General features: G+C 36.3%; 2 protein-coding genes across 5 annotated transcripts in view; both read right to left on the bottom strand.

Annotated features, from left to right (window-relative positions):
• The window catches only part of LOC145979494 (DNA ligase 4-like), a 63,008-nt gene extending 49,618 nt beyond the window's left edge, over positions 1-13,390 (bottom strand). For 2 of the 4 annotated variants that reach the window (XM_083112425.1, XM_083112427.1), the window contains exons 1-3: positions 10,022-10,133; positions 6,390-6,573; positions 1,553-1,710 (exon numbers count right to left, since the gene is read on the bottom strand). In XM_083112425.1, coding sequence (XP_082968551.1) covers positions 1,553-1,710; positions 6,390-6,551 — 320 coding nt within the window. In that variant the 5' untranslated portion in view covers positions 6,552-6,573; positions 10,022-10,133. Of the gene's footprint in view, positions 1-1,552; positions 1,711-6,389; positions 6,574-10,021; positions 10,134-13,152 lie in introns of those variants that run through there. The other 2 variants (XM_083112426.1, XM_083112428.1) reach the window with 2 other exon arrangements.
• On the bottom strand, positions 10,229-13,122 carry LOC145979496 (general transcription factor 3C polypeptide 3-like). The gene has a single exon (XM_083112429.1). It carries the CDS (start codon positions 12,935-12,937, stop codon positions 10,232-10,234), a length of 2,706 nt encoding a protein of 901 aa, XP_082968555.1. The 5' UTR covers positions 12,938-13,122; the 3' UTR covers positions 10,229-10,231.
• Positions 13,391-13,527: the final 137 nt, after the last annotated feature.

The raw sequence follows: 13,527 nt of genomic DNA, 5'->3' as shown, positions 1-13,527 counted from the left end.
TAAACATTGTAATAGATGTTATTGAAAAAATATTTTCAATACACAATACACAAATATTTAATGAAAAATATCCATAAAACTTCTTTTTTATGATTGAAATCATCACTACATGTGAAATACGAAGCAGAACACTCATAAAAAATTTACAATGAGCATATAAATTATTCAATGCTATTTTCAAGAGTATGATCCATCATTTCTCAACCTATGGGGCACAACCCAGTGCTGGGTCCCAAGGGGGTGTCTGGCGGGATGCGAAGTCAGGGTTGAAAATGTATTTTCTGTAAGTTAAAGCCTATAACATTTAAATTACTAATATATATAGTTTTAACGATTTAAATTTAACCCATGTTGTACGTAGTCTAAACTCTACATTTCTGTTATTCATGCTCTATCATTGCGCACATTAGTTCGGTGAGTGAAACATTTTTTTTTTCAATTTCAGAAAGTGTGTTTAATTAGATGTTTGACTAGAGTAAATTAGTCTTTCAAATTACATACTCACTTACCTAGAATGAAGTATGTGTAATTTGTTTAAGCAAGTGTAAAAAGAGGGCTTCTTAAAGTACTCTATGTTAGAAAAAAATATGATTATGAACTGGGTGCACACCCCTTCAAGTAATTCTGCCGGGGCACAGGCTTATGGGTCCCATGAAGTGTAATGTCCTACAAGGTGGATCCAAGACTAAAAAAGGTTGAGAACCACTGGTATAAACAAAAGCAAGTCCTGATTCGACAAAACTACAAGTAAAATTCAGGAAACATTGTTGTTGGATTTTGAAAGTGGTGGTTACAACACACGTACACAAGAGATGCTGTCATTCATTCACAATATAACTTTATATGGAACAACAAGCTATTCCCATCGCCCATCTGGAAAGGGTTAAGATTGAATGTATAATGCAGGAATAAGTAAAATCATGGAACGTAAAATCGGGGTTTCACTGTAATATTATTTGGCACAAAACTATTATTGTTGTTCCATTAAGAACACTAACCTTTATCACAAACTTCACAAAGTCAAAACACAATTTAGAATAACAGATGCAATATGAATTATGCAAAAATAAGAATTTACATTGTTCCGATTTTTCTTTACTAAATAAGATCAATTTCAATACTGTAATTGAAAGAAAGTTGGTGGAGTGGCACATTTACGTTGTAATGTGTATCTCATATTAGTTCTGATTCAGTTCAAATTTCAACCGCTACATCAGGCATGAAAAATTTCCAACACAGATAATAAACATATACTGGTTTTCGACATATCCACGGAAGAAGTCCTGCCTTTGCAAGATCTATAAAAATGATGTATGATACAAATGTTAACTAAAGATTTAGACTGATTGATTGATTGGTTGATTTGCTTTATTTTAATTCGCTTTTTGTGCCACTTCTAGCTAATTTGCGAAGATGGGGATGAGTGATATGATGAAATTGATGAATGGACACTCACAAACATCCATGTCCAAGCCAGAATTCAAACTCGGGACCCTTGATGTTGTAGCGCGATGTACTAACCACTCTGGCTAAAGATTTAGAGTGCAAGTACCTGAAATTTAGCAGTTTTAAGGCATCGTGTCCATCTTTAGGTATGCCGAGGATTCTTATATATATTTTAGCAAGTGTGTGCTCCTTCACTCCATATGCTCCTCTCTCCCTATCCAACTGGGGTAGCAGCAGCCGAAGTACTGGATAGAAACTATCCACCTAACAAAATAAAATTAAAAAAGAAAAAAATATGAGCAGTTTGATATGTATGAACTAGATCTACACATAACTCTATTAAGGTATAATATCTTTAAAAATAATAATAATAGTAAACACTGTTTTCCTGTGTTCAAGTAGTTTCTCCATTGTTTGATGGGCTTACAGGAATTTTCCATTGAGGATCGAAACTAGACACTCACCTCAAAAAGTGGACCCTTCAGTGGTCCGTTAACCCATAACGATATCAGCAAAATAAAAAATTCACAATTCATTTGTGGAAAATATACAGGGTGACCCAAAATACGTAACTGAAAAACAAACTACTTAATACTTTTGGTTAACTTTTTGCGGCTGCCCTGTGTAATACAGTAAATAGTGAATGTTTTCAGCAATAGCATTTCTAATCTTATTTAACCAATGCACAAAAATGTCTATTCCACAGGATATTACAGGGTGTCTGAAAAGGCATGCAATAGAAACTTTGAACGTACGTAACTTTTGTGCAAAAAGTGATAGACATGAAACTTACATTGGATATTAACTTTGTCCACGTGCATATTTTTTATGCATTAAGCAAGAAAATCATATGAATATGCCTTAATTAACCCAATAAATCAATTGTAATGTTGTGACATTTTTCCTACGTGCATTAATCGCAAGCTTAAATTCAATTAAAATTTTATCTCTCACAGATTTCCTCATCATTCGGTATGCTATTGCGTCATGCTACTGTTTAAGATATGGTTGCCTGAATTGCCACTAGAGGTCCTCGCCATACCTTGCCAGGTTGCGTGATTCAGCAACGACACAGCTCTGCAAGACACGGGATGCGTTGCCTCACGAAAATATCTTCGCTTTCACTACTCGCGACCGAGAACATGAAACGATTACGTTGCTTTCACAAGAGATTACTTTTACTTTGAGAAATAGCATGAAGTATCTTAGGTGGTGTTAAGGAAGCAGCATGTTTCAACATTGTGCTTTTGAGGATAGTGTTGATTTACGCGAGAAGTTATTTGACAGTGAAAAGTGATTGAATGGAAAATATACTTGACAGTGTGTCTGACTGAGCCCCATTCAAATTGGTCGATACCAAGTCATGAGGAAACTACAAGTAATGTGAGGTAATGTTCTGCCTAAGGAAGAAGGAAGGGAACTGCATAAACCAGTACAGATTTTGCATTAAGAAGAAACTCCATTCGTTCAATGACGTGCGTTTTGCTTTTGACCAAAGTAACGATACGAGACTTATAAAGGCTATTACGACTTCAGAGGATATACGTGGTTTTGATTGAAATACCAAAGTTTCAATCTCATGGTTTCGTTAGGAGTACATCAGAACAGGCAGTGAAATTCCAATCTGACGACTCGGAAAGCAAGGGTTTATTTCCTGGTTGCTGCATTATTGAGGCCAAGTAAAAGATTACCATTTTTACAACAGGAGGAGAGCAATTTTGGATATTGACCAATGAGCGTACGTGTATTTTGAAGTATGTCAAGATTGTGGTTACTTCCCGAGAGACTGAGGTTTCTGAATTGTTAAGGTATGTAATTTGATTCTTATTCAGTGAAGTGAATTTCGAACTGTGAACTTACGATTGCACATTGTTTCCCAGAATTTGCAAGTGTGGAGTGACCCGATGTACGATCGTTATCTGGCACGTCACATCAAAAAATATCTTGTTCCACTCGTTAATATTACGTAGTCGCGATTGATGAAAAGTGATGAAATGCGACGTTTCTCTAGTACCCTCTAGTTTTTGTTTTTTTTAAATTTTGGCATTTGCGAATGATTGTGGCAATTGATTGCCTGACCACGTTGGCAAAATATACATAACGAACGAATATGCATCAGAACTAAACTTGTGTCCTGAGTGTACCACGGATGAATACGACGTAACCTTAGCATAATTTGTAAGAGCACCAATTAATCTTAATTTTGGGATTGCTTCATGGAAATAATAATTGCAATTAGGTTCATGACTAAACGTTGAACGTACGGTCTGCATAGATTATTAATATTCATTGAAAAGTAGGACAATCGTAAATCTTGTCTAGTTAAAAAATGTTGAGAAGAGATCATAAAAGATTTGAATTGTACATAGTTGAATAATGTTGAATGATCTGTTACGACGAGATGCTGGAACGTATGTTGATTTTCTTACGTAAGGTTCTCTTTATGACACTGAGGCGGCTAATAGCTTCAAACAGTACATTTGTAATTACCAGGATTAGGGTTATGAAATATAGCAGATCCAAAATGGCCTCAGTCGCGACTTCCCTAAAGTAACTATTCCAACCAACCCACTTGGTACATTAAAATGTATATAAATTTATTGTTATTTTATCAACTAAATACATAGCCACAGAGACCATCGATACACATTAAAAATTTTTGCAAGCAACTCCACAGCTGTTTTGATCTTCATACAAAACCCTTTTTTCTACACAGTAACATTTTATGCATACTGAACGTTCATGTAAAGCATGATTCTTCTTGTTTAATGTTACAAAAGTATCAACATAAACAAAGTTAATACCCAGTGTTAAGCCCACTTTAGATGAAAGAATTTTCCTTAGCATTTTTCTTAACATTTACACCATGACTAAAATGTTACCATCTAAAGTGAGAAACCTTATGGCATTTCTCAAGGATAGGATCGATCTTATTTCTGAAGCATTTATTGTAGCATAACCAATCAGAAGCGATCCTACAGCGCAAAAGGAATAACTTGGCAGTGACGTCATCTCCAATCTTTACCTCTCCTCCCAGAAGCGAAGGCTCATTCACAAGAGCGGATGAGAAGGTGACGTGCAAACCAATCGAAAGCATTCCGAGAGGGATGATGGAGGCGTGCAAACCCCCATACTGCTACATTAGTCTTTCGAAACAAACCGCAGCTACGAGCGAGTGATTGGAGGCTATTTTGTTTTCTTTGTTAGCGAGTTTTCTTTGCTGGTTTTGTCATTGTTGTACAATGAGCGGTGGCGTAAAGAAAGGCAAGCCTTTGCACAGCGATGCAAGAGAAATAAATGTGCATAAGTACTTTGATTGCGATGAAAACAAAACAACAGCTGTTCACAGAACGTCTGTGGCGACAGGTGTCAGTGAATATCTGTGTGGAGAATTTTGAAGGAGAAACCTTTTTCAACGCCAGGCAAAAACCGACCGAATGCCCAGCAACGTGTCACAAATCTGGATTCTTTTTATGAAGCAGTCGTGCGCCGAACAATCCATGATTTATACATGGAAGGCTTTTTGTTGTCACCGTAGATAAACTGACGAAGGAACTGCAAGAAAATATTATTTTTAAGGGTTCGCCTTGGTCGTTGCGTATGATCATGAGAAAATTAGGGTTCAGATTTAAAAAGCACAGCGTATGCAGCAGGAAGCTACTCCTTCAACGAAACAGCATCGTTGCTTTGCGGCGATCATTTTTGAGTGAAGTTTTTTGCACTTTCCTGTTTTGGCTTGCCTTACGCAATAATATATAACATGTTCTTTCAGCAATTGTTTAATTAATTAATGTTAATGTTTGTATTATTATTTACTTATTTATTTATCATATTATTATTATGACGATTTCATCTAGCAGTGCTAACATTAAATTGAAGATTGGTAGTTTGCACCGCGATCTTTACTGCTCGTACTCTTACTCATGCCATGATTTCTTTCATAGCAGTTGGCAACGCTCACTTAGCAGGGAGTGACGTCACTGCCAGGTTATTCCTTCCCAGCTGTAGGTCACGAGTGCAGGTGTAATGGCGACCACGCAAGATGTAAACAATGTATCACTTCACATTTTTAAAAGCCGATAACTATTCAACCGAGACGAAAAATGTTTCACATACAACAATATTAGGTACAAAACAATGGTGTTCCATAAATATATACTTTACAACATTTACTGTGCACATATGGAAGAATATTTTAGTTGTTTCAATTGTACACACCGTGCACTCGGCATAGATGGTGTAACTTGACGTGTCTTTCATGCTGTATATGTTATACATTGTAATCGCAAAAGATTACCGAAATTTTAGATGAAATGCTTCCATGTAAAATACCATCTGCCATAAGATTTTTGGAAGCATTTACATAGCATTTATGCTAGGAAAAATGTTAAAGGAAATGCTTTCGTCTAAACCGAGCTTTAGTTTCATGGCTCTATCGCTTTTTGTACAAAAGTTATGTACGTTCAAAATCTCGGTTGCATAACTTTTCGGACGGCTGAAAAGTACTGCATTCAAGTCCAAATCAAAGCATATGGTCATTCATTTACATATTTCATCATTCATGTTTGTCACAAATGACCAAAAGAGGTGCATTACTGACAGTAAATAATCTATGAAAAATACAAAATAATATACTGTCACAGCAATAAAAATGGAGCACCTAGACACTGAAAAAATTGCTTCATGCAAGGCATTATGTGTGTTGCCTATTTATGTGGCGATAAGTGAATTTTAATAGCAACTTCTTCCACTGGCATAGAGTTAGGCAACACACAATGCCTTGCAGGGAAAGGAGTATTTCAGGTGTCCCATTCCTATTGCTGGTGACTGTACATATTATCACAAGAATGTGTCAACAAAATGCACCACACAATCAAGTTGGCATCGAGAGAAAAAATATAAAAAATAACATCGGTGAAGAAACAACGCAGAAATACACTTACTGAATTTGGATCATCCTTGTGGATGGTTTTGAAGTAATTCTGAAAATAATCCCTGTACTTTTTCAAAAACTCCCTCTTCTTGTCTCGGTTGGCTACACTCACTTTTTCACACAAATGACAGAGATCTCTAAAAGGAATATTTGAGGCTACAGTCACCATCATGCCTCTGATTTTTCAACCACACCTAGAAGGATAATAAAAAAGTAACATTACATAAATTTACTGTGATTATAGTACAACAATCATGGAAGTTCTGAAGAATAAAATAAGAATATGGCCATTGTTTGTAAACAAAAATTACAAGAATCTAATTTAGGGCTTTATCTTAAGTATCAATACATCAACGTAGCACTATAACATAGTCCAGGAACTAGTGCTAAACCACACACATATCCTTACTAAAGCACTGACATCAGCAATACAAACTGGAATCGGTAGAGGCATGCATATTTCATTTTTTGACCAAAACATAAAATGTGAAATAACACATTGTAATGTTAATTTTTCATGTTGCTGAAAGGTGTGGGTTGCATTTTCCTACCCTGTTTTGTCATGAAATGATGCGAAATAAACTACAACATTTAGAGTTTATTTACAGATGCAACAGTTTCTGAAGTTTGAATTATCCTGTGAGTTATGCAATTCACAGAAAATTGATTAATTCTGTTGTAAATATTTTAGAAGCAAAAATGGACCCCTTAATGCAGGAATAAACTTAATACTCTGTTAACTACATAAATGCGCTATTAGACAGAATATGGTTTATTTTGTGCAATAAGTACAGTTTTTAAATCAAATTTAGGATTATATTCACAATTTTCAAACCAAAATGTCATTTTATATACCACTTTTGATCCAATTTTTCACTGCTGAAACACCAAAATTTTAATTTATTTACCGCTTTTGACCCCAAAATTGGCAGTTTTTGTACCAAATTCTTGTTTTTCTATTTGCCAAAAATATGTATCGGTATTGGAAAGTACAGTGGGATGCATAAGTATTACCAAACAAATTGACATAACTATATCCATTCTCTTCGTTTAGCCAATGGGGGCTTCGAGGATTCAAACAAAACTCTAAACAAGTAGCTGGCATCCACTGCAAGGATGCAAGGGAAATATTACCGAAAATAGTCGTGGACAAATTGCCAAGCAATACTTGTGCATCCCACTGTACCAGTGCAGATACTGGATCACACATTCTTGGTATCTCACATGTCACAATTAATGGAGTCATGTCATTCTTGAAATTAAGCAAATTCTAAATTTTCACTTATTTTGCATGAGTATAGTGTTAAAAAGTGTATTTTGTGATAAATAACAGCCATTGTACTATTCCAGTGTAATTCTTTGCATAATTTAGTGCAACAATGTTCAAGCACTGGTACTGGTGGATAATGCATCGGCTCAGTCCAACTTCTTTCACTTTATGCCTAGCTATGAATTTCATGATGCATTTTATACTTATAAATCAGAAAACACTGTGTTGCGCATTAGAGAAAAAAAATGAATGCTGTCAAACAAAATAAATGTTGTTAAACAATGTGTACTAATGTGCATTCATTAATTTGAGAAAAACTGGGGAGCCACTTACTTCCCAACCAAAAAATCAATGGATATTCTTATTTCATTACTTCCCACTCTTAACATCCTAAGTCACCACTGTCTGTAGCTTTCTTTACTTACTATAACATTCAAACCTAACCATTGGAAGCTACTAAATATAGTATAAAGAGTAACACCATAAGCAAGTGCAAGCATGATAAAAACCCCAAACCTAACCTATAAACATATATGGACATTACACAATCAGAACTTTAGGCCACAGTTTTCTACTAAATTACAGTCTATTTATAGAAACAATAAAAAAATTCCTATACTACAACAGCCCTTTCAAGGGCAAAGCCTCAATGTATCATATTGCATTACGATTTAAATCTGGCTTCCTGAAATGCACAACGGGCTATTATTTCCTTTCAAATTTGAATCCTTGTTGGTGATCGAATCAGGTCAAAACACTAAGCCACTTGTGGGTAACAGTTCCAATTGTTTTATGATTTTTTTCAAATTCTCCTAGCAGAAAGACTAATTATCGTAGAATTTTGGAAATTATTGTCACACGAAATTTGAACCTTCTTTAAGTAATAAGCACTGTTTGGATTAAAAAAAAAGGTTATTTATGTTGAAAAATAAAACTTAAAAGATTACCTTATGCAAAGGCAAGGCATTATCTGTTGACAAGTGAGAGTAAGTATCGTAGACTAGTGGGAATAAATGTAGAAGTGAATAGGAACCTTAGTAGAATGCATTTAAGGACCTTTATTTTAATGCTACGAGAACTAAACCTGACCTGCCTAACCTAACCACGAAAGCGAATATTGAACAAAATCTTAAGTATTCGCTAAAACTCCGCAGTATGTGTTAACAGACGTAAATCAAAAATCGAACCATGTAAAAATTGCATTTGTAGCATGATGAAATCGCAATAAAACAAAAGGAACTTGGGCCCATTTGCAAACTCATTTAGCATCAGGAATTTGAATGCATGAAGAAAATTTTGACAATAGATTAAAAGTGCAGTAACACATTCTAGGCCCAATTTAATGTGATTTCTGATAAATATTTCCTTTCCCAAGTGTTAGATATGGTGTTTTTTGCCCATGAATACATTGGTCTTAGTTGTACACCTGACTCAACTTCAATATAGCAGTTAGCGGAGCGATTTTACAATACTGGTAATTTCTCCATTTTGTTTGAAATTTGGCATACTCACTAAATTAGGGCTCCTAATCACGAATCTGAAGTTAAAATTTGGCGCTCACGTGTCAAACTTTCAAAATAAGAGGGCCAGTCATCGCAACCGACAATGCACAATTGCTCATTATTTATCGCAAGATTTTCCGTTTCGAATACTTAAAGAACAAAATATATATATTCCTGATATTACTACTACCCTAAATTTTTTAACTATGTTTCCTAACCTAACCTAGCCTAACCTAACCACGTGCCAATGGTCCGTGGGGCTAGCCATAATTCAGGAATTTCTATACGTGAGCGCCAAATTTTAAGTGCAGATTCGTGATTAGGAGACCCAAATTAGTAAGTATCCGAAATTTCAAACAAATTGGAGAAATTCCCTGTATTGTTAAATTATACCCAGTTAGCTACTGTAAGTGGTATGGTTTTATCATATGCACTATAGTTCTAATTGATAGTTTCCTGCACAACTGGCAACGGAACAACGAATAGAGTTTCTCAGAAGTCACATATATTTATTTACATTGATTTCGGATGTAGAATAAGTGAAAAAAACATTTACATAGCACAAATGGCAAAGTTAACATCTGTCACTTTCAGACTGTCATTTATATGTACACCAACCCTACCAGATAATGGTGTGTGTACTAGACAGTGAGAACTGCATAACAATGAGCATTAAAATAAACTAACACTGTGTAAATACATGGTTGTCCATGTTTCCTGTTACATGGTATTGTTGCGAACAAAAAAAATCTCTACATTTTACCTTCCATATTTACAGCCACCTTCTATTCAAATAAGTTCTGACTGAATTTGTACATAAATTTAACAGAGCTAATATTTCAACAAAGTTTCAAAGTAAACTTCACTTACTATAATTGTTAAGTCCTTCTTGTAGACAAATCAGATCTTCAAATCCACTATTTCCTAAGTCTGTTATGTTCATAAATTCACTTTGATAATCACTAAAATCCATATGTACATGTCGACAAACAACCAAATTAACGTTCTACTTTAAAAAAAATAATTTAAAAAAAAGCACCAATATTTCATTGTTAAAAAGTTTATGGTGTGAAAGCAAAATTATACTACTATGTACTCATCAATAATGCTTCTTGCGATGTCCCTTGCACCAGAATTGTAATAGATAAGATACAAGTTGAAAGCAGTTTCACACCGCAAATCAAACAAGTGAGAATGCTCCTCGACAAAATCAGACTTCCACTCAAGCACCTTGCGGTAGTGATGAATTGCCGACGGTAAAATCCCAAGCTGGTGAAATGCCCTTCCAATGTTATAGTGGATTTCATGATAGCACTCCGTTCCCCGCAAGTCTTCATATTCACCCAGAAAAGCTAGAGCCTGGGTGACCAAAGCATGTTTCTTGGCTGAAAATTTCTGGCATGCCATGTGGACCAATGTTAGGCCTAGCAAAAGAGCTAGAAGTGGGGTCTTCTTCAGTTTAAAATCAGTTGCATAAGCACTCAGCGAGTACTTGTAGGTTCCCGCGACGAGGCAATTGTGTGCATGCAGTAGTCTTAACGCAACGTGCTCTTGGTTTCTTGTTAGGAGACGCATCAAAAACTTGTTGTGTCTCTGATCATCGGCTCGTGAAATTATGAGGTTGAAAAGATTCCATGCCTTGTTGTTATTCATGTCCTTCAGCACCAATTCTCTGGCTAAATTATAGCCATTGAATCCATCACCATTATAAAAACAAGACAAAAGACTGTAGAAGTCAATCGTTTTGCTCTTTTCGACATCACCTTGGAAACGTGCGCTACCCAAAGCAGAGAACGTGACTCTTTGCAGCTGGTCGTATCTACGTACGGTAAGTAGCCATCTGCACAATGATATAAACAAACTCCACTCACCGTCAAGTGGTACATTTCCATCTGAGAAGCTATGGCTGCCATCATCTTGTAGATCGCCTCTTGAATTCCTCATGGCACGCAGTGACTCACTCTTCCTGCTCAAGCGCTGTGAACTCGTAAGAATGCGTGTCTCTTCCATGTCTCTAATGTGCCTGAAGTGCCTGGAGAACAACAATTTTCCTGTTTCCAAGAACTCATCCATGCGATTTTCGCCTAATAGTAACTGGCACTGCTTGTACAAAAGTGATGGATCCAAGACATCTTGTTCAGCATCTTGCATTAAGGCTGTAAGTGCCTCTTCCGAACGACCTAACTGTTGCAACAGTCCGGATAAGGACAGCCGAGCCTCTAAATGCTGTGGTGCAAGTTGAATGACCATCTTGTAAGCATCTACAGCTGACTGGAATTGTTCACAGACCTGAAGGCATTCTGCATAGCGTAGCCAAACAGCTGCTAAACTATATTTCTGAGATTCAACCAATGGAGAAAGCAAAGAGATGGCTTCCTTGTACTTATTCACGGACATTAAGGCCTCGGCAACATCTAAATACAAATCACCAACGTCTTCCGGGCTCTCTTGTAGTAAAGACTTCAAAATATCTTCTGTGAAGTCAAGTGCTTTCAAGTGTATCAATGTTATTACAAGTTTAGCTTTCAAATCTACCGGCAATGTACTTGGTGGCTTACAAGACAACACAGTAACCCTCCTCACTGTTTCAGCTTCTGTAGTGCTGTCATCTGTATCTTCTGATAAGGCCACTTCAACACCACAATGCTTATGTAGTATTTCTAAACTTCTGGCATATTCCTTTAGGCTCAGAAGAAGTTCAAGCATCAGGTTAACATCTTCTGAAGTAATATCATTTGGACATTTTGCAAATGCTGTCTCCATTGCTTCTTTCGCTTTGTTTAACTCTCCTCCCTCGTGAAACATTCTAGCAATCATTTTAGCAAGGTGTAAACATGTCTGACCTTGATCTGGTCTCATGATTTGAAGAACTCTCTGGTATCCCTTAAGTGCAGCCTTTCTTTCACCAATTTCTTCTAGAAGGTTACAACGTGTTATGTGTACATCAATATTAGTAGGGTCAGCATTAATTGCTTTTGCATAACATGTAATTGCTTGCTTTACATTATTCTGTTCTTGAGACATCACTGCTAAATGTATCCATTCTTCTGCATCATGTGGACTCAAATGAGCAGCAATTAATGAAAACTGCAATGACTTATCTGCTGACCCAAGTTCTTCATACAATGTTGCTAAAGTTTGAAATGGTTCAGGTGCAGTTGGAACTTGCCGGATTATTTCCATACACATTTTTATTGCAGTTTCATGGTCACCTCTTGCAAAACGTAGATTTGCTTCCCCCATCAATCCTTGTAGTGCTTGTGGCAGTGTTCTGCGACGTCTACCAGAAGAAAAACCTTTTCTACGATACTGTTGTTTCCTTGCAGCCTTCAGTTCTCTTTCAAAGGCATCTATTGAAGATGGTTCGGTGGGTTCCACAGAACTTCCAGACGGAATATCCAATACGTTACTTTGCTTCCCTAAAGAGTCAAGATCATTTTCATCCATCAAAGCCGCATATTCACTGAAAGTTAATTCACCATTGAGAAACTTGTCCGTGAGTTCCCTTTGTTGGTGTTCTTTTAACGTACTGTCCATTGCCGAGAACGACGCAGGCTGTTGTTCAAAACAAATCTCCATGTCAGAATCAGAATTTTCGTTGAGTAACTTATCTCTACATTCCATCGGCACCGAAACTGGAATGTCCTGTAATGTAACTGCTTCATAGGTGTTAGAGTCATTCTCTTCAGTAATTTCATCGTCATCAACATACATAACGTCGTGTACGTTTTGTAAGTCTATGTACACTGGAGGGTCACTAGAATTACTCTCCCCCAAGTCTGACATTTTATACAAGTGCAAGGACGTATCTTTACAAGCAGTAAAACACAAAAAATAATAATTACTTGACAGAAATCATTTACAGTCCGAAACTGCGTGATTGTTAATTACTTATTTACAATATATAATCAAAATCAATTTGTTGGAAACGGTTATAAATCGCTGAGAATCGCTAATACATTCTCACACACACTACATCGATAAATATTTCATCAACCTACCTGCTGCTCTCATTAATTCAAATTGGTCACGAGCGCTATAAAATAAAATAATATTGTAGAAACTGAGTTACTTAAATTATTAACTTTCTAAAACGTTCCTCAGATCGCTTTTATAAAGAAATTTATTTTAGAAAAACTTCGAACATATCACAAACTAGTCCTATGAATACACAAATCCCAAAATTCGATCTGCAACTATGGTCAAGGTAAACTTGCCACAACCTCTAGTTGGGACAAGTTGAAACTTGCCATGCGATTTTACCAAGGACGGAGTGTTCGTGAATCGTGACGTAAGAGAGGCATGCGCGCTGTGGGCAGTGATGTACCGTAGACTATAAGTTTACGTCTACATCAGCGGCGTATACTCTGGGTCAT

Source organism: Lepisma saccharinum, chromosome 26 (assembly GCF_977018435.1).
Source record: "Lepisma saccharinum chromosome 26, izLepSacc3.1, whole genome shotgun sequence".
Lineage (NCBI taxonomy): Eukaryota > Metazoa > Arthropoda > Insecta > Zygentoma > Lepismatidae > Lepisma > Lepisma saccharinum.
This window is presented reverse-complemented; position numbering and strand designations above follow the sequence as displayed.

Coding starts and splice junctions, on each gene's coding strand:
- LOC145979496 (XM_083112429.1), bottom strand. CDS start 12,937: ATGTCAGACTTGGGGGAGAGTAATTCTAGTGACCCTCCAGTGTACATA.